This window comes from Ovis aries, chromosome 18 (genome assembly GCF_016772045.2).
Source record: "Ovis aries strain OAR_USU_Benz2616 breed Rambouillet chromosome 18, ARS-UI_Ramb_v3.0, whole genome shotgun sequence".
In the NCBI taxonomy this organism is placed as follows: domain Eukaryota; kingdom Metazoa; phylum Chordata; class Mammalia; order Artiodactyla; family Bovidae; genus Ovis; species Ovis aries.
The window spans coordinates 62,683,536-62,708,040 of NC_056071.1; the positions used below are offsets into that span (position 1 = coordinate 62,683,536).

The following is a 24,505-nucleotide window of genomic DNA, read 5'->3' on the forward strand; positions in this document are numbered from 1 at the left end:
ATGAACAAAGTGAAACATTTCATACACCTGAAACTAGTATAATGTTATATATCAGTTGTATCTCAATAAAAATAATAAATAAAATGCTGACTCCTATAACACAAAACAAAAGTCCCAGTGGGATAATAAGACATATCTTAAGTAAAGAAGTACTTCCTTGCATTTAGGTTTTGTTAGTGGTAATAAAATAAGCAGAGACAGATAAACACTGGTCAAATGGGGCCGGGGGGGGGGGGGGGAATTAGGGATATTTGGCCATGCTGTGCAGTGTGTGGGATCTTAGTTCCCTGACCAGGGATTGAACCTGTGTCCCTGTACTGGAAATGCAGAGTCTTAAGCACTAGACCACCAGGGAAGTCCAAAAAGAGGGATTTTTTTTTTTTCTTTTTTTAATCTACAAGTTAAATTTGAACCTGAAGTTCTGAAAAAGAGAGGGGCGGTGGGGAGGGGCCTGTGACTATAATTACATCTTTAAAAATAGTGGTTTATGTTTCAGCATCTCCCAGGGGCAAGCACAGTGGTGGACCCATGCCTTACCATCTCCACTGAGCAGCCCCGGAGGTGTGTGGGGGGCCGCTGGGTTGGCTCCGCGTGCAGCACACCGTCCTCGCCCCCCTTCACCCCCACCTCTGCTGGCCTCCCCCGCCTGAAATCCCACATCCCCTTCCTGAACCCGCCTGGGGCTGACAGCTCTGCATCTTTAAACCCACACCGCAGTTTCTTCAGAAAGTCTCCCCAGTTCCCCAAAGCCCTCCAGGCTGAGAAGGTGTGTGATCATTCATCATCTTTCCTGAATAGCTCTGAGCTCACTGAGGGCATCTCTGCATCACTGAATGTGTCTTGACTCCTCACTGGCATCTGTGCTTGTCAGATGAAGACAAGAGGGTCATGCCAGAAGTGGGACCCAGACCCCAACGAGCACGTGACCAGGGGGACTCCCTAGAGCAGAGTGGGGTGGCTTTGTCATGTGAACGATGGATACCAGAGCCAAGACATTTGTTCACTTGTCCACTGGATCAGACAGAACTGTTGGAACACCTCTGCACCTCGAGGGTGCGGAGTGGACTGTCCCTGAGGACAAGGAAAACTCAAGCTGCTTTGTAGCATAACGGGCTGGTGTGTAAAGCAGGGAGTCCCTGTGGCTGGCAAATCCATCAGAGGCTCGGTGGGGGCTAGGGCTGCTTTAGAAGATGGGTCGTGTTGTGCGGGAGAGAGTGGGGTCCCCTCCAGAGCTCTCTTCACAGGGGCCAGTTATCAGGCCCTGCTCTGTGCCAGGGTCCTGAGACTGCAGAGAATGAGACCTACGTGTCCCTGCCTGCGGGGAGCCTGTACCATGCAGGCTGTCTCTTTGGGTCTCCTAAGAGGCAGGCCCCAAGACCCCAAGGAAGGTTAGTTACTAGAGGTCAGTGAAGGATGGAGGGAGCGGAGAGGCCCGCAGAGCCTCAGGCCACGAGGCAGGTCTGCAGGAGGAGAGGGGGCAGGAAGGACTGAGGAGGAAGCATCTCGGGTTCGGCCCTGGCAGAGGAGGAGGTTTCCCCTGGGGATGACCCCTGCCCCCACCAGGGACCAGGTCACCTTGTCACCATTTAGTCGTTGGCAGAGAACATGACCTCTGTGCAGACGTGGTGGGTGTCCAGGGACAGCAGCTGGGACCTCTGGTGGAGCCAGGCTCTTTGCAGGTGAACTGAAGGGCGCTCCTCCACGGCCATCGTACAGGGTCTCCGCCACATGCGCCCTTCCTGGTTGCTCCCCCAGGGGCATCTTGGGGCTTTTGCATCCCATGCCAGTGAGTGCCGCAGCTGGGGCTTCGGCTCAGATCCCCTGACTTGATCGCACCTGTGCCTTGCTCTCAGGGTCCCTCCCAGCGCCTGAGCCGGCATGCGTGCGCCTGCTGGCTCCCTTCCCCGTGGGCCAGAGCACAGCTGCGGCAGTGAGTTAACACACTCAGCCCAGACCCTGACTAGTAGTTCCCATCAGGGGGGATTCTGACTTGACCTGGACCAAGGTCTGCTGATTCTGTGTACAGTTCACTCTGATTCCTAGCAGACTTCGTTAGGACAGGGCTCAGCTAGCTGCTCAGTCACTTCAGTCATGTCCGACTCTGTGCAGCTCCATAGACAGCAGCCCGCCAGTCTCCTCTGTCCCTAGGATTCTCCAGGCAAGAATAACTTGCTAATATTCTCCTAAAAGAGACAAAGTTTCAGGCTCCAGAACTCAGAGAAGGCAGGGCATAGTGCTGTGTTTGGCTTTGTTTTTTAAAAAAGAAAAATTATTTTTAGGTGTGTATTTATTTGGCTGTGCTGGGTCTTAGTTGTAGCATGTGGGATCTAGTTCCCTGACGAGGGGTCAGACCTGGGCCCCCTGCATTGGAAGCGCAGAGTCTTAGCCACTGGACCCCCAGAGAAGTCCCTGGTTATCTTTTTGTTTTGCTTTCTTCTTCCTGCCAATATGATATGACTGTCTCCTGGGAAAACCCCTGCCTGTTTGGCTCATCACTGATTTCCCCTTATTTGTTTGTTGAATGAATAATGAATCATGAAAAAAAAGGTGTAGCACGATCTCAGAAGAGCAAAACCCATATCATGCACTCCCAATACGTGTGACCACAGGCAGCCCTCGACACAGGGCTGGGACAGCTGGCATCAGGTGGACCCGACTGCTGCTCCCCGGGGCGGAGCTGAGGGGGCGGCAGCCCAGCTGAGATGGAGCGGAGGAGGTATTTGGGGGCTGGGGGTCTGGGGGCTCTGAACGTGAAGTCATTGGCTGGACTGCTTTGGAATGTGCGTTGAGGCAGTATGTGTGCATGGGTGTCTGTGCACATGCCCAGATTACCGTTAAAGATAATCGTAGTCTGCACGTGGTCGTCCACCTTCTAGGAGTCTTAGGGGAGTGGGTCCTGGGGAGGCTCGGGCACTGACTGCTGAGGCCAAGCTGAGGTTGTTCCAGGCCGCTGAGGGCCAGTCGCATAAAACCACAAGTTTGCCGCCTGGTGACCACCAGGAAGGGGCCGAGGGAACCTCCTCAAGTGGTCGGTCTCCCTGCCCCTTAAATATGGTAACGGGACTGACTGACTGTCCTGCCTGCTCCGTCTCCTCATGACTGTGCCCACAGCACACACTTTCACTTCCTCAGACACCGGCCCTGACCTGCTGGGCTTCGCTTTCCACTCCGGATTCTTGAGCTGTGCTCCTCCGGCCTCCCTTCCCACTAGCAGCCGCTCCCCACCGCTGCTGGTGTGCCTTCCTGTACAGCCACGTCTCACCTTCTGAACTAGGGGCTTCCAGCAGACTAGAGACGAGAGCGTGGATGCTCAAGGTGATGAAGGTGAAGAGGCGGCAGGCCCGGGAGGCTGGCCCCGAGCTGGTGGCAGGCGTGGTAGTACGCTGACTTCCCTGATGACTGTCTTCTCTCTCCAGGCGCTTCTTTCGCTTTTTCCCTTGCTTTCTGTCATATTCTGAGCAGGGGAAATTGCTTGGAAATGTCTCCAGTGAACGGGGTGCAGCCATCTGCTTGTTTTGATTTCCATCACTCTGTTCTTTAGACACTCACCTAGTCATGTTACTGTCTGCATAGCTCGTGTGAAGCTACACTCTCGTAACATCACCAGTTGAGCATTTTGTCGGCTGTTGTGAAGAATGTTATCGATGCTGTGTACTCTAGAGTCAGACAGAACTGGTTGGAGGTCCCAGATAAAATCACCCAATACCTGTGTGAATTTGTATAAATCTTTCCGAGTCTCCAAGCCATGCTTTTTCTCAACTACAGAATGGGGAGGAGAAGTGGCTGCTTCCTAAGTTGTGAAGCTTAGGTGCTTTAGCGCGTTTTCTTACCTAACACTGTGCCTGGAATATTGTAGACAGCACGTTATGGCTGAAATTCCTTTTTCCGTTCAATCACTTTTCCCCTGAAGGCAGAGCTCTGAGTCTCTTCCACGTACCTCCATGGAAACGTTGACCCAGGAGCTCCTCTCCACTCCCCTGGTCTGTGAATTCTCAGAACCCATCACCTCACCCAGCAGCCCTTCCGTAGGGAGTTGGACGCTCTGGCGACCAGGGAGTTCCTCTGTGGCAGCTGGCCTCCATTTCAGAAAAGGACAAAGCCAGCATCCATCCCTTGTGGCTGAGGCCGACACTTAACGTTCTCTCTCGCTCTGCAGTGAACAGAGTATCTGCCAAGCCCGGGCTTCCGTGATGGTCTACGATGACACCAGTAAGAAATGGGTACCAATCAAACCTGGCCAGCAGGGCTTCAGCCGGATCAACATCTACCACAACACTGCCAGCAACACCTTCAGAGTCGTCGGAGTCAAGCTTCAGGATCAGCAGGTAAGTGCTGGAGGGACAGGCCATGCCCGCGAGCCTGCGCCACACATGCACGCGCACATACACACGCACGTGACATGGTGACGTGGTGACGTGGTGGAGCGCAGCCAGAACAGCACGGTCACGGTTTAGTCAGAGGCCTGGCTTCAAAGTCCTGACTACATATTTTCATACTCCAAGGTGTTAGACCCTGAGCACACTGTCTTCTAAGCTTCTTTTCTCAGAGACAGTAATCCGCACCGTGCCTCCCTCGTTGTGATATCATATTAGAATAAAAACAGTAGGTGGGAAACGGCTTTTACAAATGTGCCACTGTGTTAGCATTACTCTCTGCCTTGTTACTGTTGTTCAGCTGCTAAGTCATGTCCGACTCTTTGCAACCCCATGGACTGCAGCCTGCCAGGGTCCTCTGTCGTCCACTATCTCCCAGAGTTTGTGCAAATTCATGTCCATTGAGTTGGTGATGCCATCCAACCGTCTTATCCTCTGCCACCCTCTTCTCCTTTTGCCTTCAATCTTTCCCAGCATCAGGGTCTTTTCCAGTGAGTCAGCTCTTCATATCATAGGGCCACAGTATTGGAGCTTCAGCTTCTGCATCAGTCCTTCCAGTGAATAGTCAGGGTTGTCGCGAATAAAACAACAACATTCTCTGCCTACATACCTATAAATATTGGCCTGGCCAGAAAGTTTGTTCGGATTTTTCTGTAACATCTTGCAGAAAAGATGTTAAGGAAAAACCCAAGTGAACTTTTTGGCCAAACCAATCCTATAGCTGTGAAGAGTTTTTGGTCCACCAACTCCCTGAGTCTTACTTTGAAAGGCAAGAAGGTACTTAAATCTTCAAGAAGATTTGAAGATTCTGGGATCATTTATCTCCTTAGCAGTGCATCCTGGGCAAATCAGATGATCGAGTTCATAAGTGTGTCTGATAAGCACGTGTGCAAATAAATACACGGCAAGTCTGCCTGTGCCGGGGTAGTCGTGTAATATAACTCGACAGAGTGGTCTGATGTGACACGGGCTGAAACACAGACATAGACGAAGGGCTCGTGTGGCGCAACCACAGCGACTTTGGTCAGGGCTTCAGCTCTCTTCTCAGAGATTGACGAGGACATTTTCAGCAGCGAAATAAACAGATCTGTAGTTTAGCATTTGTGAAAACCTTAAATAGCACCTTCTGGCAGCCCGTGTCGGTCAGTCCTCGGCTGAGCTGAGCAGCAGGTTAGCTGCTATCTCTGCAAGAATCATCATGTTCGCAAATAGAAAAGAGAACAGAAACCAAGACTCTATTTTTAAAGCGTGTCGCTTGTTGAATGGGTTTCTGCTTTGGCCAGAACAGTCCGATAGAATTTCAGATTCTTGTGGCTGAAGAGCGAAACCTCACTTCAGAATCCCTGGTCCGAGGGAGTCTGTCTGACCTGGAGCCCTGGCCACCTCCAGGTCAATCTCCATCCCTTGGGGTTGAGCCTTACTGGCAGGAAGGTTATTCTAGGAAGCTTCTAGAAGCTGTTTCCCTGTTCTTAAAGTTCATCGATTCTTGCTCTGCTTTTTAGAGGCACACCACACCATACGCTGCGGGGACATATGACACCTTTAGCCCCAGCTGCAGTGACAACCAAAACATCTCACACGTTTCCCTAACACCTATGGGTGGGGGCCAAGGCGGTTCCACTCTGGTGCTCACTGTCGATATACAGCCCACAGCCTCGTGCAGTTCCTAAATCACAGTGGGTGTCCCTAAGTGGACAGGTTTTCCATTCCCTTCATGTCTCTCGGTTGCCCTGCAGGGCACACTGGGAAGATACCATGGTGTGTGGGAAGGGCTTGGGACTGGAGAACCAGATTCCCTGAAACCAGCATAAACCTTGTTCTCAGGAGCCTCAGCCTCCTTCAGAGGAAAGCACATATCGGGGCTCATTTGGGAGGAGGCCTTTCCTGCATCTGGGGGTGGGGGCAGGCATGTTAGTCAGAAACACAAAAGAGGTTCTCAGTAAACCAAGGCATTAGAGAGTGGCAGGAGGCCTGGTCTGTAATAACTTTTATGGACAGAGGAGAAAAAGTTTATTTTCCTCAGGTCTGTTTTCCAGCAATATGGATTACAAGGTCAAGCATCTTCAGAGAAACAGAGATTCCTGGTCTTATATACCCAGATAGGGATATCTTATGTGTTTAATGCTCCTTTTGGCTCATGGAGCACCCTTCACGTCTATTATTTCATTCCCCCAATAACACCAAAAAGGAGAATGCTGTAAGAATTCTTGCCCCCATTTTGCTAAAATAGGTGGACATAAAACCAGGTGACTGTATGTGGGGGAAAAGGAGTGGTAAGACAGTATCATTAGCCAAGGTCTAACCTGAATGAGGGGAAGAAACCAAAAAAAGCTTAGTGGAGAATGATAGTTCATTATGTCCACTGGAAGTGTTAGCTACCAAATGTAGTTCTCAGACTACATTAATAGAAGTAGAGGTGCGGACGGAGGGAGGTTATAGTCCTGCTCGGCTCCACTGTGAACTGGTCGTACTTCACCGTGAACGTCAGGACTAGATCGGAGTGCCACGTGGCATCTGTAATGAGGACAGCAGCCAGACTGGTGAGAAGTCTGAAAGCAGCGCTAATATGTGGAACCGTTGAAGAAGTAGCGAGAGATACATACCTGGGGAGAGAAAAACCGAAAGGGACATGAACACAGTTTTCAAATCTCTGAAGGGCTCCTTCTCTGTATGGAAGGGAAATCTTACTTCCTCTGTGAAGCCCGGAGAACAGAACTAGGAATACTGCATGGATACTACAATCAAGAAGGTTTAAACTCCATAAAAGAAAGAACTGTTTAACAAGGATCCTATGGAAGAGTGTATTGCTTTGTGAGCCCACGAGCCAGCTGGCCATTTGGTAAGCGTCCTGGGAAGGACATCCTGTCACTGGGTAGAGGTTTGGATGCGGTGAGACCTCACATGAGGCCTTGGCCAGCCTGTAGACCCTGCAGGTTTCAGGCCCAGATGAGCCCGTGAGCCAGGAAGATTGTTGCCCACCATCAGCTTCTTTCTCTGTAAAGGGCTCTTGACTGTTCTTACTCAGAGGCCTCAGAAACATGTTAGACAGTATTTGGAGTTGCACAGCCTTCCTTGAAGAGGACAGGAAGTCACTCCCACTTGTTCCTGCGCTCCTCAAAATAAAACATGTGCAAATGTAATTGTGGACTCTGATACACACACACAAAAAGTGACCTTTTAAAATAAGTTTAACCTTCAGTAATTGTCTAGATTAGTCCTGCCAAAGCTCGGAGAATTAGTTTTAAAATAAAGCATATAAGGACACAGGTTGAAAAGTAACAGAGGGAAAAGCATAAACCTTACAGACACTGACCAAGGAAAATGGTGTGACTGTGTTAATATTATACAGAATAGACTTCAAGGCAAAGAAGTATTACTGAAGATAAAGGACCTATTTAATGATAAAAAGCATCAGCTGAAAAAAATATAACAATCTTAAATTTGTAGGCTAAAGCAAAAATGGGCAGTTCTAAAGGAAGAAATAGAAGCATCCAGAAGCCTTGTTGGCGATTCTGATGACACCTGCAAGAAACTGAATAAGCAGACACAGAAAATTTGAAGAGCATGATTGACCAACTTGACCTAATTTACATTTATAGAAGCTATAAGCTGTCACAGTAGAATATACAATCTTTTCAAGTGCACATTGAGCATTAACCAAAATAGACTGCATTCTAGGCCACAAAGCCAATCTCAACACGTGTAACAGGATAAAAATCATACAGAGGTTTCCTTTGATCACAGAGGAATTAAACAGTATATAATTAAATAATCCATGATACCAAAAGAAAAAAGAATTCACAATATAAATTTAAAAGTATTTTGGACAGAACAATAGTGAAACTGCAATGTAGCAAAACTTGTGGGATGAACCAGCATATAGGGAAATGTATAGTTAGAAATGCATATTGGAAAAAGAATGAAAAGTCAGTGACCCCAGCTTCTATCTCAAGAAGCTAGAAAAAAAACATTAACCAGCAAAAATAGAAGGAAAAAGTAAAGCGTAAAATTTAATGAAATAGAAAGCAGATACACAATAGAGAAAAAGCAAAATGTTTTTGTTTTTATCTTTTTAAAGAGTCTAGGTAGACCTGTATGTATATGGTCACATGATTTATGACAAAAGTACCATTGTACTTCGTGGGCTAAAGATGGTCGTTTCAATGGATGATACCAGAACAATCAGATATCAATACCAAAAGAAAAAAAAAAAAAAAGAAAACTTTACCCCATCTCATGCTGTACCCCCAAATTAATTCGAAGTCAACCTAAATATGAAAAGTGAATCAGTAAAGTATCTACAAGAAGATTCATGAAAATATCTTCATCATATTGAGGGGAAAATACAGGAAAGCATCTTTATAACCTGGAACGGGACACAAAAAACATTAACTGTAAAAAAAAAATGAAGTTGGACTTCTTTAAAGTTAAGGAGTTTTCTTTATTAAAAGAGGTCAGACTAGGAGAAGGGTTGTGTGTGTGTGAATATGACAGAGAGCTCATGAAGAATATATTCAGAACTCCTACAACCTAAACTGAAATAGGCAGATAGCCTCTTAAAAATGAGCAAAAAGACCTGAACAAGAGTTTCACAGAAGAAAAAAATAAAAAAACAGTGGCAACAAGACATGCAAATGAGCCCATGGAAGTTGTTCCGCATCATCAGGGAGATGCAGAGATATCAATGATATGATATCAGGGAGATGCAGATGAGAACTGCCGAGCACTTACACACACACCAGGCACTTACACACATACCAAGCACTTACACACACACCAGGCACTTACACACATACCAAGCAACCAAAACGTAAAGGCTGAAATGGAAAGGACGCCACATGTGGTGAGGATGCAGAGCAGCTGGAGTTCCCACTGGAGCTGGTGGAGGCGTCAGTCAATACAGCCTCTTTGAAGAATGGTTTGCCAAATCCTAGTAAAACTCCATATACACCTACTCTTGGGTAGCATACCCACGAGAAATGAGCACCTGTGTGCACCAAAAGACCTGTGTGAAAAGACTCACGGCAGTTTTACTCCTAATAGCCAACAGCTAGAAATGATGGGCAGGAGAATGGATAAGTAATTTATGGTATATCAAAAAAGAGAATGGTATTAGCAATCAAGAAAGCCTGAATTCTTACCAACGCAGTGGCACAGGTGAATCTCATAGACGCCACATTGAATGAAAGAACATCAAAAAAGAGTGTGTGCTGCGTGAATTTACTTCTGTGTCGTTCCAGAACAGGAGAAAGTAACTGATGCTGGCACTCAGAAATGTGGGCATCTCTGGGGAGGAGTGTGTGAGATGAAGCTGATCCACACCCCTAGGTGGACTTGCAGTAATGCGCATGCTGTAAGGAGGTGAACAAAGGAATGGAGCCACTCTAGGCACAGAGCGTTTTAAACATCAGCCCATGAGGCCTGTCCGTCAGTTAATGAACACTGACCACCTCTCAGCAGATGGTCAAGTGAGTCGGCTGTGTGTCATCTGTCCAAAACACATTGCATGGACTCTCGTTTTTTAGAAGGCAATTGGGATGTTTAGAATAGATCATTTCAAGTAGAAAATACCAGATGTTTCAATGACCATGTCCATTGATCCAGAAATTCTGTTTATAGGAATGTTCACACTGATATATCCACAAGGATATTCAGTCCAGCATAATTTATAATATTTTCATTTTACATATGAAGAAGGTAATGTCAGTAACTTTTCCAAGGTTAAAAGACCCTGTTGCTGGGAAAGATTGAGGGCAGGAGAAGGAGACGACAGGGTGAGATGGTTGGATGGCATCACCGACACAATGGACATGGGTTTGGGTGGACTCTGGGAGTTGATGATGGACAGAGAGGCCTGGCGTACTGAGGTTCATGGGGTCGCAAAGAGTCGGACACGATTGAGCAGCTGAACTGAACTGAACTAGATATTCCCTCTGGTCTCTGAGTTCCTTAAGCCAGTACTTTTGGTCACACTGTTCCTATATTCAGGATAGGCATCCACCACCCCCAATTTCCACTGCCTCTAAGTCCCCCTCCAAGAACGTAGACAACCAGAGATTTTAAACCATAGGTTCTAAATCTCACTTTCCCACGTCCTCCCCTTGGGTACCTGATAGATACACTGAAGAGTCTTTTTTTTTTTTTAATCTGCTTCAGTATCCCACAGCCATTCTTGATACGATGTGGTTTCCAGACCTCCTTCCATTTAAAACGTGGCCCTCTGTGTCCCCTAACGGTGCAGCACCAACGCCGCTTGAGCACAGGCTTTCTGGGATGGACTTGCCTATGTGGAGAGGGTGAGGATCCTGTCTCCCTCGTGCTGGCCACTGCACTGCGATTAACGTGCCCTCTGAAGAGCCATGTTAACCACAAGTCACTGTGCATCTTATCACGCGTGTAACCACAAAACCTCCAGCCCTTTTTCTGACGATCTAAAGCTGAACCCAGAGAGAGAACCACCCCAGGAACCTGGGTATAGAGGTTGGCCCACGCTGCACTGTCAGTGTGTAACAACTAAGTTGTGTTTCCTTAGCTCATTTAGTACACATGCCTCTCTCGCACCCTCTCTCTCTCTCGCTTACCCTGTCTTTTCGCTGTAGGACAACCCAACCTGCCTTCCACGTGGCTAAGGCTTAGAGGAAAACGGTATCGCCCACTGTGCCCTGGCCTTGCTTTACCCAGCAGCACAGCAGGGTGGGGCACTAAACCCGAGCTCTCATCTTAGCGCCCCAGCAACGTGCAGGGTGTCCCTTCACATCTCTGAATCTTCCTGAGCTCACCTTCCTGACCAGAGGCAGGCTTCCCTTGTGGCTTAGCAGGTAAAGAATCCGCCTGCAATGCTGGAGACCTGGGTTCGATCCCTGGGTTGGGAAGATCCCCTGGAGAAGGGAAAGGCTGCCCACTGCAGTATTCCGGCCTGGAGAATCCTGCAGAGCTGGGCACGACTGAGCGACAGTAGACTGAGCTGCCTCCAGTCTCAGATCACAGACTCTGGAGCCTCACAGCCAGAGGAGCCATCTCGTATCCCTCCTAAAGCGGGATCCTTTCCATCGCATCACTGACAGCAGGCCGTTCAGCCCCATCCAGACGCCACTTGCATGCTTCCATCTCTCAGGACTGAATATTTCTCAGTTAACACTTGCTGGCAGCTTGCTGTGTGGTAGCAGCTGTGTTAAGCGGCTTCATGTGCATAATTGCCCCCCACTTCCTACGGCCCTCCTCTGGCAACCATCCATCTGTTCTCTGTATCCATGAGAACGTACGAGATAGAGCGTATGGTATTTGTCTTTCTCTGACTTCTTTTCCTTAGCATAATGCCCGTGAGACCCATCCATGTTGTCATAAATGGCGAGGTTTCTTTCTATGGCTAAATAATATTTCATTGTGTATACAGTATACCACAGTTCTGCATCTGTCCGTGCGTCAGTGGACGCTTGGGTTATTCTGCATCTTGGCTAGTTTTAAATGCTGCTCCTGTGAACGAGGGGCACGTCTGTGTGTTTGACTTGGTGGTGGCGGCTCGGTCGCTAAGTCGTGTCCGACTCTTGTGACTCCATGGATTGTAGCTGCCGGGCTCCTCTGTCCGTGGCATTTCCCAGGTGAGAATAGTATTTTCGTTTTCTTGGGGTAAATACCCAAAAGTGAAATGGCAGGATCATGTGATAGTTCTATTGTTAACTTTCTGCGGAACCTCTGTGCTGCCCTCTAATAGTGGCTGTACCAATCGCGTTCCTACCATCAGTGAGCAAGGCTTCCTTCTGCTCCGCGTCCTCGCCAAACTCTATTTCTTATCTCTTAGATGATAGCCAATCTGACGTGTGTGAGATGATAACCCCTGTGGTTTTGATTTGTATTTCCCTGATCACTGCTAGTGTTTAACATCTTTTTATGTATCTGTTAGCCATATTAGTCCCTTATCAGATATATGAGTTGAATCACTTTCTCCCACTCAGCAGATTGCCTTCTCATTCTGTCGATGGCGTCCTTTGCATGTAGCTTTTTAGTTTGATATAGTCCCACTTGTTTTGCTTTGCTTTTGTTGCTCTTGTTTTTGGTATCAGATTCAAAAAAATCACCATCAAGACCCGTGTCAAGGAGCTTATCACTTAGATTCTCTTCTAGGAGCCTTATGGTTTCAGATCACAGGAATATGGAGAGTATACAACATGCTGCTAAGGTGAATTGAAGGACAGATCGAGAGAGACTTTTAAACGCCTGGACACAAGCAGAAATGGGAGCATAACCTAACAGAACTTGTGAGATGCAGCAGAGGCAGTTCTCAGTGCTACTGCTAAGTTCTTAGCGGTAAAGGCCTCCCTCAAGAAGCAAGGAAAGTCTCAAACAGCCTTGCTCTACACTCAGGGCACCGGGAAAAGATGAGCAAAACAAGCCCGAAGTTGGTAGAATGAAGGGAGCGACGATGATTAGAGCAGAAAGAGAGACTAAAAAGACCATAGAGAAGAGCAGTGAGACTAAGAACTGGTTCTTTCAAAAGATAAAACTGACCAGCCTTTAGCCAGACTCACCAAAGAAAAAGAGAGAGGACTCTGTGTTCAGGTTAGAATGTCCATACTTACTCAGAGCAGTCAAGAGACTCAGTGCAATCCTTATCAGAATTCCAATGGCATTTTCCATAGGACTAGCACGATAATACTACAGTTTATACGGAACCACAGAAGACCCCCATGGCAAAAGCGATCTTGAGAAAGAACAACAAAGCTGGAGGCATCACAAGCCCTCATTTCAAACTATATTACAAAACTGTAGTAATTTAAACAGCATGAGATTGACATTAAAGCAGAAATCAGTGGAGCAGTATAGAGAACCCGGTCATAAACCCACACAGATACGGTTTATTAGTTTATGACAAAAGGAGTCAAGAACATACAGCGGGGAAAGGGCATCCTGTTCAATTAACGGTGCCGAGAAAGCTGAATAGCCAAATGGGAAAGAGTGAGGAGTCGTCCTTTCAACTAACAACCCTTTGGTTAACGCATTCTAGACTCTGCAGAGAACTACGGGAGCATAAATACGAATTAGAAAAGACTCGCCCTTAAGAATCTTTATATCTAGAAGTCTTGATGAGATATGTGTCACACCGTGACCTCTGCAGTAACCCCATTAGGTCGGTCGAGCCAGGATGACTATCCCCGTTTCACAGCTGGAGAAACTGAGCCCGGGGGTGCTGCCTGGGGTGACAGGGCCAGGACCCGGGAACCCGACTCCCAGCTCAGGCCGTGACCACACAGCTTTATCAGTTAAATGAAGTAACTGGTTTTCAGACCCTCACTGTTCCGCTGGTCCTGTTGAAGAGCTGCCTGGCCAAGCTACCCCTTCTTCTGATGCATCCACATCCCCCTGTCCCCTGGTAGCCCCAGGGACACGGTGTCCTTGCCCCAGAGTCCTTGCCCCAGAGCAGCTCTCTCCAGCTCACTTACCTTTTATTTATTTACGCGTATTTCTCTCTCTTTTCCCTTTCAGGTTGTGATCAATTATTCAATCGTGAAAGGGCTGAAGTACAATCAGGCAACGCCAACCTTCCACCAGTGGCGAGATGCCCGCCAGGTCTACGGTTTAAACTTTGCAAGTAAGGAAGAGGCAACCACGTTCTCCAATGCCATGCTGTTTGCCCTGAACATCATGAATTCCCAGGAAGGCGGTAAGTGGGGCTTTGTCTGGCCTGGCGCCCAGACCCTCCCTCCCCTCCCTCCGCCCTTCCACGGCTCTGGCCCCCGGGGCGTCCTCGACTGCAGCTGTGCTGAGCTGACGTCTGTTGGATTCACAGAGAAAACTGCTGCCTAACTCTAGATAGAAAGCACTATTAGCAGTTTAAGCGAGAAGAGAGACCTTGGCATCGTTTCCGCCCTTTGTGAGCTGGAGAGAGCTGTACTGTGTGCCTGAAATGGGGCGTCCAGATGTGTGTTGCCTGTGTCGTCCTTCTTTCCACTTTCTCAGCACATATTTGGCAGAGTTTTGAGGGAACAAACAAAACTGTATTCTTGGATTCAGTTATTCCCAAGTTTAACATACTGTTCCTGAACACTTCTGCGTGTTGCAAACTGTCTGGGGCAAAATAGGTCGGAAGTGAATCGATGGAGCCCATTGACTCATGGCATTTGGTATCCAAGAGAAGAAGGATGGGCCTGTGAACTGCTAGTGATAACGTGTTGCAATAAGGGCTTTGATAAGGTTTGAGCAGGGCAGGGGCTTCAGGAGCATGGAAAGGAAAAGGAGGGACTGCCCAGCTGGACTTCAAGCGGTGGCAACACTTGAGCTGGAGTTTTGACCTGCAGGGAGCTCATGAGATGGGGGAGTGGGCATCCCAGGCAGAGGGAACGGCAGATACAAAGGCTCCTGGGCCTGAAAGCCCAACCTGTGCGTGCAGGAGAGCGAGCAGTGTCTCTGGGGCCCACCGTGCCAAAGGAAGGAGGCTGGACGTGGAACTGGAAGGTGGCAGGGATCGCACAAGGAGAGGCTTCAGCTAACCTGGGAGACTCGTGGTGTAGACAGCGGGGTGGGGGCGGGGAGAGGGGCCAGCAGGAGCGTTTGCAGGGCGGGCAAAGCAGAGACGCAGAAGCACAGGTGGCTCTTCGGGCAGTCTGCAGCGTCCGCTTCCGCAGAAGGACGGGGCCTTCCAGGGTGTCAGCATCTTGGAGGCCAGCGACGTCCAGCGCTTGGCTGGAGGACTCAGCCTCGGTGGGCATGGCGGCGTGGGGCTGGGCCCGAGGCGCCCTGCTGGCCTTGAGGCCAGCGCACGTCACTTAGTCTCTCTGTGTCTGGGTTTCTTTTCTGTAAGGTGGGTGAGGAGTTGCTTTTATGTGTGTGTGCTCAGAACCTTCGGTCGTGTCTCTTTGCGACCCCAGGGACTGTAGTCCGCCAGGCTCCTCTGTCCATGGGATTCTCCAGGCAAGAAAATGAGTGGGTTCCCATTTCCTCCTCCAGGGGATCTTCCCAACTCAGGGATTGAACCCTTGTCTCTGGCATCTCCTGCATTGCAGGCAGATTCTTTACCCATTGAGCAACCTGGGAAGCCTGATTCTATGTTTAAATGAATTCAAATATAAGATGTTAGTGGGCCGCCTGACATGTGTTAATCTCCCAGTATCACTGTTTGTGAGTATTGTTTCTGTCATTGCTGCTGCTGCTGCTGCCAGAATTAAGGCAGGAAGTGGGGAGCCATGGTACTTAGAAGCTGCAGGGAGATGCCTTTTAAATAACTGTTTTGCCTTATAGATCCAAGCTTTGAGACCTAACTTAAACCCTCAGAGAAGTTTGTTTGTTTGTTTTTTAAATAGTGAACGTGTTTAGAGCATGCTTCCTGCAGGTCATACGCAGAACCAGCACTTGTAGAGTTCTTTCCCCACTGTGAAAAGACTGCAAGGTTTGTGGATCCTCTGCTGAGAACCGGGGGCTGCATGGTGAGGGACCACAGCGTTGCTGAGTGAGGAGTGCAGCGCCTGAAACATTGGAGGCCCCAAATAAACATTCATTAAACTGTCTTTTTTCCACCCAAGAGCCTTGAGCCTCAAGGAAGGAGCTGAGTTTAAGGTTTCCGATCTGAGCCTCCTCACTTGCCCCAGGACGAGAGAGTTTAGCTTTATCTATATATATAGATACATTAAGGTGGGGAAAAGGTTTTCATTTAATCAGATGGCTGGCTCAAAGCAACTACTATTGACTTTATTAACCTCATGGTAGAATCACAAAGAAATCAGCTAATCCGAGCCTCATTTTCAGATAGAGATCTGTGACCAGTATAAAAAAATAACTGTTGTCAGGTAGTAAGTCACCTTGGAACCCCAGTCCCCCTGGGTGGAACGCTGTCCTTGCCAGGGTGGGTGGGTATGTGCTCACTTGATGGGGGCCTAACCTGAGACTCTGCCCGTGAGTAGTCGTCCCTCCTGGCTCACTGGCCTTTGGAGGCTGAGAGCTGGGCCCCTGCAGACAGAGCCTGCTGTACCTTACAGACGCCTGAAGCGTGAGCTCCATGAGCTTGTACAAAGGACCCCGACAGAGACCACACCCGTCCACCCCTCCCAGCCCAACCAGGGCTTCAGGTTCTGTGACAACAGAGCACCTTTACCTGTGTTTGAACTTAATGTAAATGGATCGTACAGTGCGGACGTCGGGGTCTGATTCTTATCTTTGACCTCACATCTGAGGCACCCGCCCCCTGACCCATGTGTGTCCGCGGCCAGCCCTGTCCCTGTGGAGCGTGCTCCGGGGTGTGGCTGTGCCTCCCTGCCTAGTCGTGCAGCCCCTGGAGCCCGGGCAGGACCCAGGCAGCCTCCCGCTGCAGATAATTGCGACGTTTCTATCAAATGCCCTGCATTGGGAAGTGCTGTTCCGTCGTCCTCGGTGGGTGCCGTTCGCAGTGCTGGGGACCCTTGAACAGCACAGTTCTGAACTGGGTGTCCACTGACGCGCGGCTGCTTTTCCAGGAGTACATCTCCGGCTCTGCGTCATCCGCGGCTGGTCCTCTCTGCAGGTGTGGAGCCGACTGTGTGGTTGGTTACACGCAGGTTCTGACCTCTGCAGACCAGAGCCCGACCCCCATTGTGCTCAGGGGTCAGCCGTGGTGAGAAAAGCGTATGCTTGGAGGCCCCAAGGTCTTGTATCGAGTCTTCACTCTACCACCTGTGGCCCTCGGATAATAAACCCTACTTCCTAGGACTGACATGAAGATTCAGTGTAAGTGTTTATAAAGCACTTAGCATGGAGTGGCTCATATGTGATAAGAGTGTGAATAATACTGATTCTTCTTTCCACCTCCGGTCTTGCTGAATTTGCTTGTCTTTAGGTTTCCGCATCCTTGTTTGTAAAATGGGGTCAGAAGTCCCACTTAAGAGGGTGGAGGAGAGGATTCAGTTGCCTAGCGCAGGGCCGGGCATCTGGTAATCAACCACCTCTGCCCCTTCCAGTCCTCACTGGTGTGTCCTATTACGAGCCGGGCGTCCGGGGCCCGGGCTCTTAGACCGTGGACTCTCTGAGCCTCAGGGTCCAGCAGCATCTCCCACCCCCACGCTTGTGCGTGAGGGGCGCCACTGCGCGAGCGTGAGTGACGCCGGCGTGCCCTTTTGCGTGAGGCGCGGCCCTGTGCGTGAGGGACGCCGGCGTGCCCTTGTGCGTGAGGCGTGGCCCTGTGCGTGAGGGACGCCGGCGTGCCCTTGTGCGTGAGGCGTGGCCCTGTGCGTGAGCGGCGCCGCCAGCGCGCCCTCGCGTGGTGCCGGGCTCAGTGTTTCTGGGTTTCCGTGTGACGGGTGTGCTGGGGGGTTCAGAGCGGGGCTCCTTGTGACTGGCGGATGGCGGAGATAATGATTATGGTAGTAAGAGCATCTGCACTTTCTCCTCACAGCCCAGAATCGTGTCCCGCGTGCTCCTTCCAGCCGCTACTTGGGCACAGACTCCCGCTAACCGGGCAGCCTGGGGGCAGGCCTTCGCTGCCCGAGGAGATGCTCCCGAATGCCCCCCTTTTTTTTCCCTGCAGGTGTCAGGCCAGCTTCTGTGACACACGTTTACCAAGACGGCGAGTGGGGGCTAACGGGGGACATGTCTGCAGCAGCCCTGCGGTGAAACTGACACTCGTATTTAGGGCCCCTGATTTGAAATCCAGTGTTTTTTCTACAACTCGGCGCTGCCTCAGGAGGTCAGAGAGGAGGGTCAGCCAGCCGTGGGCCCAGCCTGACCCTGCAGCTCTGGGCGGTGGTCTCCCTTTGGGGACCACAAGGGCTTGGGCAGGGTGGTCAGCCTGGCTCGTGGCACGTTCCCGCCACTGCAGACAAAGGACCACGGTCGTGGGTCTCAGTGTCGGGGGTCTTCATCGTCCCACAGTGCCAGTACCCTTACCTGGCTTCCTCTGCTGCCACCCTCCGTGGGCGCCCACCACCGTCTGCTTAAAGCTGCCTGTTATCAGCCAGGGGAGCCATGTTTTGGGGCTGTACTTGGCCGCCAGTCTGGGCTTCCCTTCCTTTCTCAGTTCATTCTCTGTGCAGACATCAGTTTAGGGTTAGAGTTACAACCCTGATAAAGGCAACTGCTTCTGTGTGCGTCCATGTGAGCCTGTTTCTGACCTTAAACAGGCCACTTCTCGGGGACCCCGGTCTCCCCATCTCTGAAAATAGGGGTACCGACTTGGTTAAGATCTCTGCAAGTCCTTCTCACGCTCCTGGTTTAGGTTTTAGGCGCACTATCTGGACAGAGTGCATGCCAGCTCACTCCTTACAGATGTGTCCCCGTGGCCGATGCTCAGAGCAGGGAGAGCCCGGAGAAGAAACTGGAATGACGAAATGTCCCTCTCTACCTCCCGGAGGACCTAGCACCTCGAGAGACAGGTTCCCTCATCACCCACAGTCCTTGTTTATTATTGAAAAATAGAAAATGCCAACGAGCACACAAAAAATTCCACACTTGGAGTTGTGTTCACAGGGGAGAGGTCAGGAGCAGCTCCCCCCACAGATAGGCCATCAGACCTCAGTTAGGACTCCCCTAGCCTTAGCTTCTCCGCCTGTAAAATAGGCGGCCAGGCTGGTCTTAGATGGGATCCTGAGAAGTGAAGTTGCTTAGTCGTCTGCGACTCTTTGCGACCCCATGGACTGTAGCCTACCAAGCTTCTCCATCCATGGGATTTTCCAAGTAAGAGTACTGGAGTGGGTTGCCATTTTCTTCTCCAGGGGATCTTCCCGACCCTGGGATCAAACCCAGGTCTCCTGCATTGCAGGCAGACCTCTGAGCCATCAGGGAAGCCCACACGGGGGTGCACAGCAAAGCGTGGTGTGCGTGGCAGGAGTTGTGAACACTGGCTGGCCTGTCTCGAGCAGGAGGTGGCACCTTGGCACCCCCCGGCTCAGGGTGAGAGAAGAGCATCCTGAGGGCCTTGGCGCAGGCTGAGACGCAGGGGTGCCTCGTGGGGTTGGTGGCTGCTGCTGTTGAGGGGCAGGAGCTTCCCTGTTGGAGGCAGCTGTTTCCAGTTAAGGGTTGAGCACAGGCACTCTCAAACAGGGTATGTTGTGAAGTTCCGGGGCTCACCAGGCACGTCCCGGCCCTTGCCTGACATAGCCAGAACAGCTCCACTTTATCTCTTGGGCCTCTGCAGAAAAGGAAGAGAAACCCCTGGGGGCATGGTGTACCTCCACGTTGGCTGAGTTTAAGCACATCTCTCAGAACCTAGCGCTGCAGCCTTTTCTTACCTGGTTTGCTCCATGTGACGTCACTGGTACCTTTCAAGCTGGTGATGGACATTCTCTTAGTCTTTCCAATGTCCGTGTCCTTAACTGATGCCCAGCGTGGCATCACTCCCAGTGGGCAAGCGCCCAGGCCGGGGCCTCTCCCAAAGAGTGAGGCCCAGAGCCCCTTCCTCCTGTGTCCCACCTCTTAGCTTCTTGGAGTGGGGCTGGATCCTGCTTTTTATAAACCTCTTTTCTTCTGAAAATTATCTAAAGTAAAAGAAATACTGAGCTCTCTTTCTCTCCTTCCTGCGGAAGCCGTGGGCACTTTCTATCCGCACCCTACCCCAAGGATCGCTGGGGACACCCACTCCCTCCTGGCAGCTCCCCATGCCTGCTCCTTACTGCCCCCTGGCGGCCACCTCCCGCGCACCAGCCACCCAGGGCGTCCTACCGCCCACACCCACAGTGACTCAGCGGGGCGCCTTCCCCAGATCCCCGCCTGGCGTCCCCTCCTGTCCCCACACATCCAGCCCCACCCGTCCTCTGGGAACCTTGCTCTGCTGACAGAGCTGTTTCCAGCCATCATGGCAGGGTTCCCTGTCCTCCCCTGCACTCCGTCGTGATAGGTAGCGCCCCCTGCCGTGTCCTGTTTGTCTCTGACCCTCAAACCCAGCCCACCGTCTTAGCTGACAGGCTGTGGCTGCACCCACCAGGTTAGGTGAGCACACCCGGGGTCTTGCTGGTCTAGAGACCCCCAGGCTTCCGTGAGTTCTCTCACTTCCCCTCCCCTCCCCTCTCTTCCTGGGGCTGCCTCCCGCTTGTTGACCTGCATTGGTGTGCTTGTTTTGAGCCCGAGATTGGTTCATGTAGACTGTGAGCCCATCAAGGGCAGGAGCCCTGAAGCAGGGCCGATGGGTCCCAGAGGAGGGTGGGCTTGTGGCACCTGTCTGTCTGCCTGCCTGTCTGTGCCCCACGGGCCCTTCCTGCCGCCACGCCATCCTCTGCCGAACTAGACGCCATCGCTGGACCAGCAGCCTGTGGAACCGGGCACGAGGCGAGGGGTGCTATCTGTGGTTGAGGACACGGCAAATGGAACTGTCTCACACAGAAATCGCACCCATCTCCTCGGCCCGCCTTGCACCACGCAGACGGACGGCGGAGGCATCTTCCCAGCCGGCAGCCACGTCCTCACCGACCTCCAGCTGCTGTGGCCTGTGGCCTGTGCCCGCGCATCGGACGTGGAGTCAGATGGGGCTGGGTTCCAGCACTGTGCTGCAGGTAACCCTCGGGCAAGTCGTTGGGCCTCCCTGAGACTCAGGTTGTCCGTCTGTACGATGGGTTTACGGCGCCCACCTCACAGGGCTGTTGAGAGAATGGCCTGAGGTGTTGTCTGTGCAAGTTTCTTGTCACTTGACGATGACTAACAACTTGAAGTCACTCTTCATTCTTTTTTTAATGTTTGAAAAGCTCACTAACCAATGTATCAAGGTCTGTAGTGATGCCTTGGGAGGTACGGGGTGGGGCGGGGCAGCACGGGCTGGGGTGGTGAGTCCACTCAAGGGTCCGAGGAGAAGCTCGTCTGACCCCAGGGTCTCCCTCTGCTCCAGGCAGGACTTCATTGCCCTCGCAGGCCCCCCATGTCTGAGCCCCCAGTGGCCATCTCTTTCCTGTTAGGAATTCCTGTCTGTGCACAGCTCCCACCTTGGAGGAGGAGGACCCATTCCACCAGCCCCGGGGTTGTCTCCCTGACACCACTGGAGGGGTTTCTTTGGGGCTTTTCGTTTTTTCATAGATCTGGCCTGGGTACCACAAGCCCAGTTAGGACTCGAAAAGGGTCCATTACAGAGGCTGCCTCATAGGTGCCCACCCGCCTAGTACTTGTTGAGTTGAGGTGTGGTGACTGATAAGTGACACAGACTCCGGGGGCAGGGATGAGGTGCCAGTCCCATGCCCTGATCCCCTGTCACACAAAGAGCCTGTGAAAACTTGAGCAAGTCATTTCATCACCCCAAGATTCAGTTTCCTGATCTTCAAAGTAGATGTGGAACTGCCTGCAAAGTTGCTGTAAGACTTGAATTGTGGCGTAGACGGAATGTGATTTGTAAGCTGTGACGCAGCCTGAGAATACAAATTGTCATGCTTGTTCCTGGAGCAGCCCTGTCCCAAGACATCCTCCTAGGTCTCAGCCCTCGCTGGGGCGGGAAGAAGCCGGGGCACCGTGGGGCCGGCCCACATGTCCTCTTTTGTGCCTGCCCCACCCCATCTCACTGGGTCCCCACGGCAGCCTCGGGACTGTCAGGGACACCTTAGGAATTCTTGTCCCTGCCTGCAGGTTGAAGGTTCACAGCAGTGATGCGCCCGAGGCCACCCTCGTGAGTGACAGAGACCCCAGTGAGCTGGTGGCCTCCGTGTTTTCTGAGTCATAACCCAGCTCGACTGTAGACTGAGTCACTGGACCTTGGTTGCAGTGTGTGGAACTTCCTTGGCAGCGCGCAGGCTTCTCTCTGGTTGCAGTGCACAGGCTTAGGTGCCCTGTAGCATGTGGGATCTTAGTTCCTGGACCAGGGATCAGATCCTCGTCTCCTGCATTGGAAGGCGGATTCTTGACCCTCTGGACCACGAGGGATGTCCCCGTGGGTTATTATGGACATTTAACCTGGCCTATCTTTATAGCCAGATACTTACATCTTCTGATATAAGTTAAAAATTAGATAGCATCCGTTTTCTTTTTTCTCACCTGGCATGCTTAATACCTTCCCTAAAGAATGATGATTTCACAGGTCAGTGTTCTACCAACTTTAGCTCACATTGGATAAGAGCCAGCTCAGATATTTTCGTAAGTGACCATCCCAGAGACTCATGAACCGGAGCTCAGAACTTGGATGCAACCTGCGGCTCCTAGAGTAGACAGGGTGTGAGCACTGGAGGCCCCGCCCCCTGCTTGCTTGTCAGCTGCCTGCCTTCATTCATGACTTATTCATTCAGCAGACACCTGGGTTCTCACAGCGGACACCAACGTGATTTACCTGCTTCTGCACTTAGCTGAGAAAGTCTGTTCTCCACACACAAGCAGATTGATCTTTGCACATTTCGGTCAGGCCGGTTCAGCCTTGCTCAGGCCTCTACAGGGACTTACAGTCTTACCCAGCATCAAATCCAAACCCTGACTGAGGCTAGCCTGGGCCTCGCTGGCCCTGGCTGCGTTGCTCAAGCACTTCCACCCCATTCCCTCTCCCACGGACCTACTTCCAATTGCAGGGGCCTCCTGGCCTCCGCCCTGATTGTGCTACGTGCTTCTTTACCCTGCAGGCCCTCCGCCCAGACCGCTCTTCCCTCCAGGTAGCTGTGGCTCCTTCCCTGGTGCCTCTGCTCGCGACACCCCATCAGGGAGGCGGCACCGCCACACCTGGCCTGTCAGCTCTTTCCTGCTGCGGTCTGCCTGTTACATGTTGCCTGTCTCTCCTCTAGAGAACCTGGGTCCAGGGCAACCGTCGTGTCCACGGCTGCCTCCCCAGTGCCGCTTTTGTGATGGAGGAAGAACCAGTACAGGCGTGCATCGGGCCTGTACCGTTCCGGGCCGTGCACCAGCACCCAGAGGGGACTTCAGAGCTCAGTCAGGCGGGGAGGAGAGCCTAGAAGGCACAGCATGGCCAGTGCCGGGGCAGAGAGGGAAGAGGCCTGGCCCGTGGGGACCTTTCCAGAGCTTAAAGGATGGCGAGGAGTTTACCAGGTGGAGGAGAGAGAGGGCAGTTGAGAGAAGCTGCCCAGCAGAGACACAGAAACTTCTCTGCATTGAGCTCACAAGAGCAGTTCCCATCCAGGTGGGTGTAGGGGGAATCTATCGGTGAGGTTTACGAAAGTTGGTCAGTCTAGTCACTCAGTTGTGTCCGACTCTTTGTGACCCCATGGACTGCAACACACCAGGCTTCCTTGTCCTTCACCATTTCCCAGAGTTTTCTCAAACTTGTGTCCATTGAGTCAATGATGCCATCCAGCTGTCTCATCCTTTGCCACCCACTTCTCCTCCTGCCCTCGATCTTTCCCAGCATCAGGATCTTTTTCAGTGAGTCAGCTCTTGGCATCAGGTAACTTCAGAGGTGAAATATTGCATCCTGATACCCTGCCCTGGAGCCTGTCTCTTTCCAGGGCTTAGGGGGAGGGTCCTTGCAGGTTCCTAGCTGCCTGCTGGGACCCGAGGGCCTCAGGCGCTGCCTCTCAGCTACTATGCAGTAGTGGCTGCCGCCCGCGGCTCCTAAGTAGACTTAGCAATGGTTTGCCCGGCCGGCCGGCCTGGGTGCCCCCTGTCTGTCTCCCAGCTTCAGGGGAGCACAACGCAGACAGGCATTGCTGAAGAAATTCAGCTCAGCCACCGCCAAGGTGGGCGACTTCGGGCCTCCAACTGTGTCCTGACCTGTTGCATGAGGTACTGATAAGAGCCTGTCAGGTGTTCTGGGGAAGTACACGCAGCGATGCAGAGGCATAAACGTGGGGTATGTCCCTGCTCAAAGTGCTCGCCCTCCAGCAGGGGTGCACACAGACACCTACCAAATGTTCTAAAAAGCGGCCTGGGGCCTGGCAGCCAGGGCTTCACCAGGGCCCCGGGCAGGCCTCGGGGTGGCAGGCCGGTGGGGCAGAGGCGGGAACGGGCCACACCACAGGCAGAGGAAGCGCCAGAGAAAGGTGGGAAAGACAAGGCACATCTGGAGGACGCAGGACCTCTGTGGTAGAGCAGAGGTTAGGAGAGCCGGTCACAGGGCCTTGGGTGCGGTCAGGATGCCCCTGTCCTGGGCTGGTGCACGGTGGAGCCGCAGGCGACTTGCAGTCTCAGTCCTTCAAGTCTTGGCCCGTGTGTCGTAAAAGCCCATGCCCATTTTACATATCCGTCCCTCCTTGCCTGTTTGGAGTTACTTCCCCTTCAGTAAAACCGATGCTCCAGAGGGTGATCCGTGCCCTCTTGTTTCTGCATAT

At 51.6% G+C, this 24,505-nt stretch overlaps 1 protein-coding gene across 13 annotated transcripts in view; it reads left to right on the forward strand.

Annotated features, from left to right (window-relative positions):
* The window catches only part of EVL (Enah/Vasp-like), a 144,254-nt gene that overhangs the window by 92,483 nt on the left and 27,266 nt on the right, over positions 1–24,505 (forward strand). For 12 of the 13 annotated variants that reach the window (XR_006056917.2, XR_006056918.2, XR_006056919.2 and 9 more), the window contains 2 exons: positions 4,157–4,325; positions 13,854–14,031. Coding sequence is in view for 10 of the 13 variants with exons in the window: in XM_027957391.2 (XP_027813192.2) it covers positions 4,157–4,325; positions 13,854–14,031 (347 nt within the window). In the remaining 3 variants the exon portion in view is untranslated. Of the gene's footprint in view, positions 2,717–4,156; positions 4,326–13,853; positions 14,032–24,505 lie in introns of all 13 variants that reach the window. The other variant, XM_042235483.2, reaches the window with a different exon arrangement.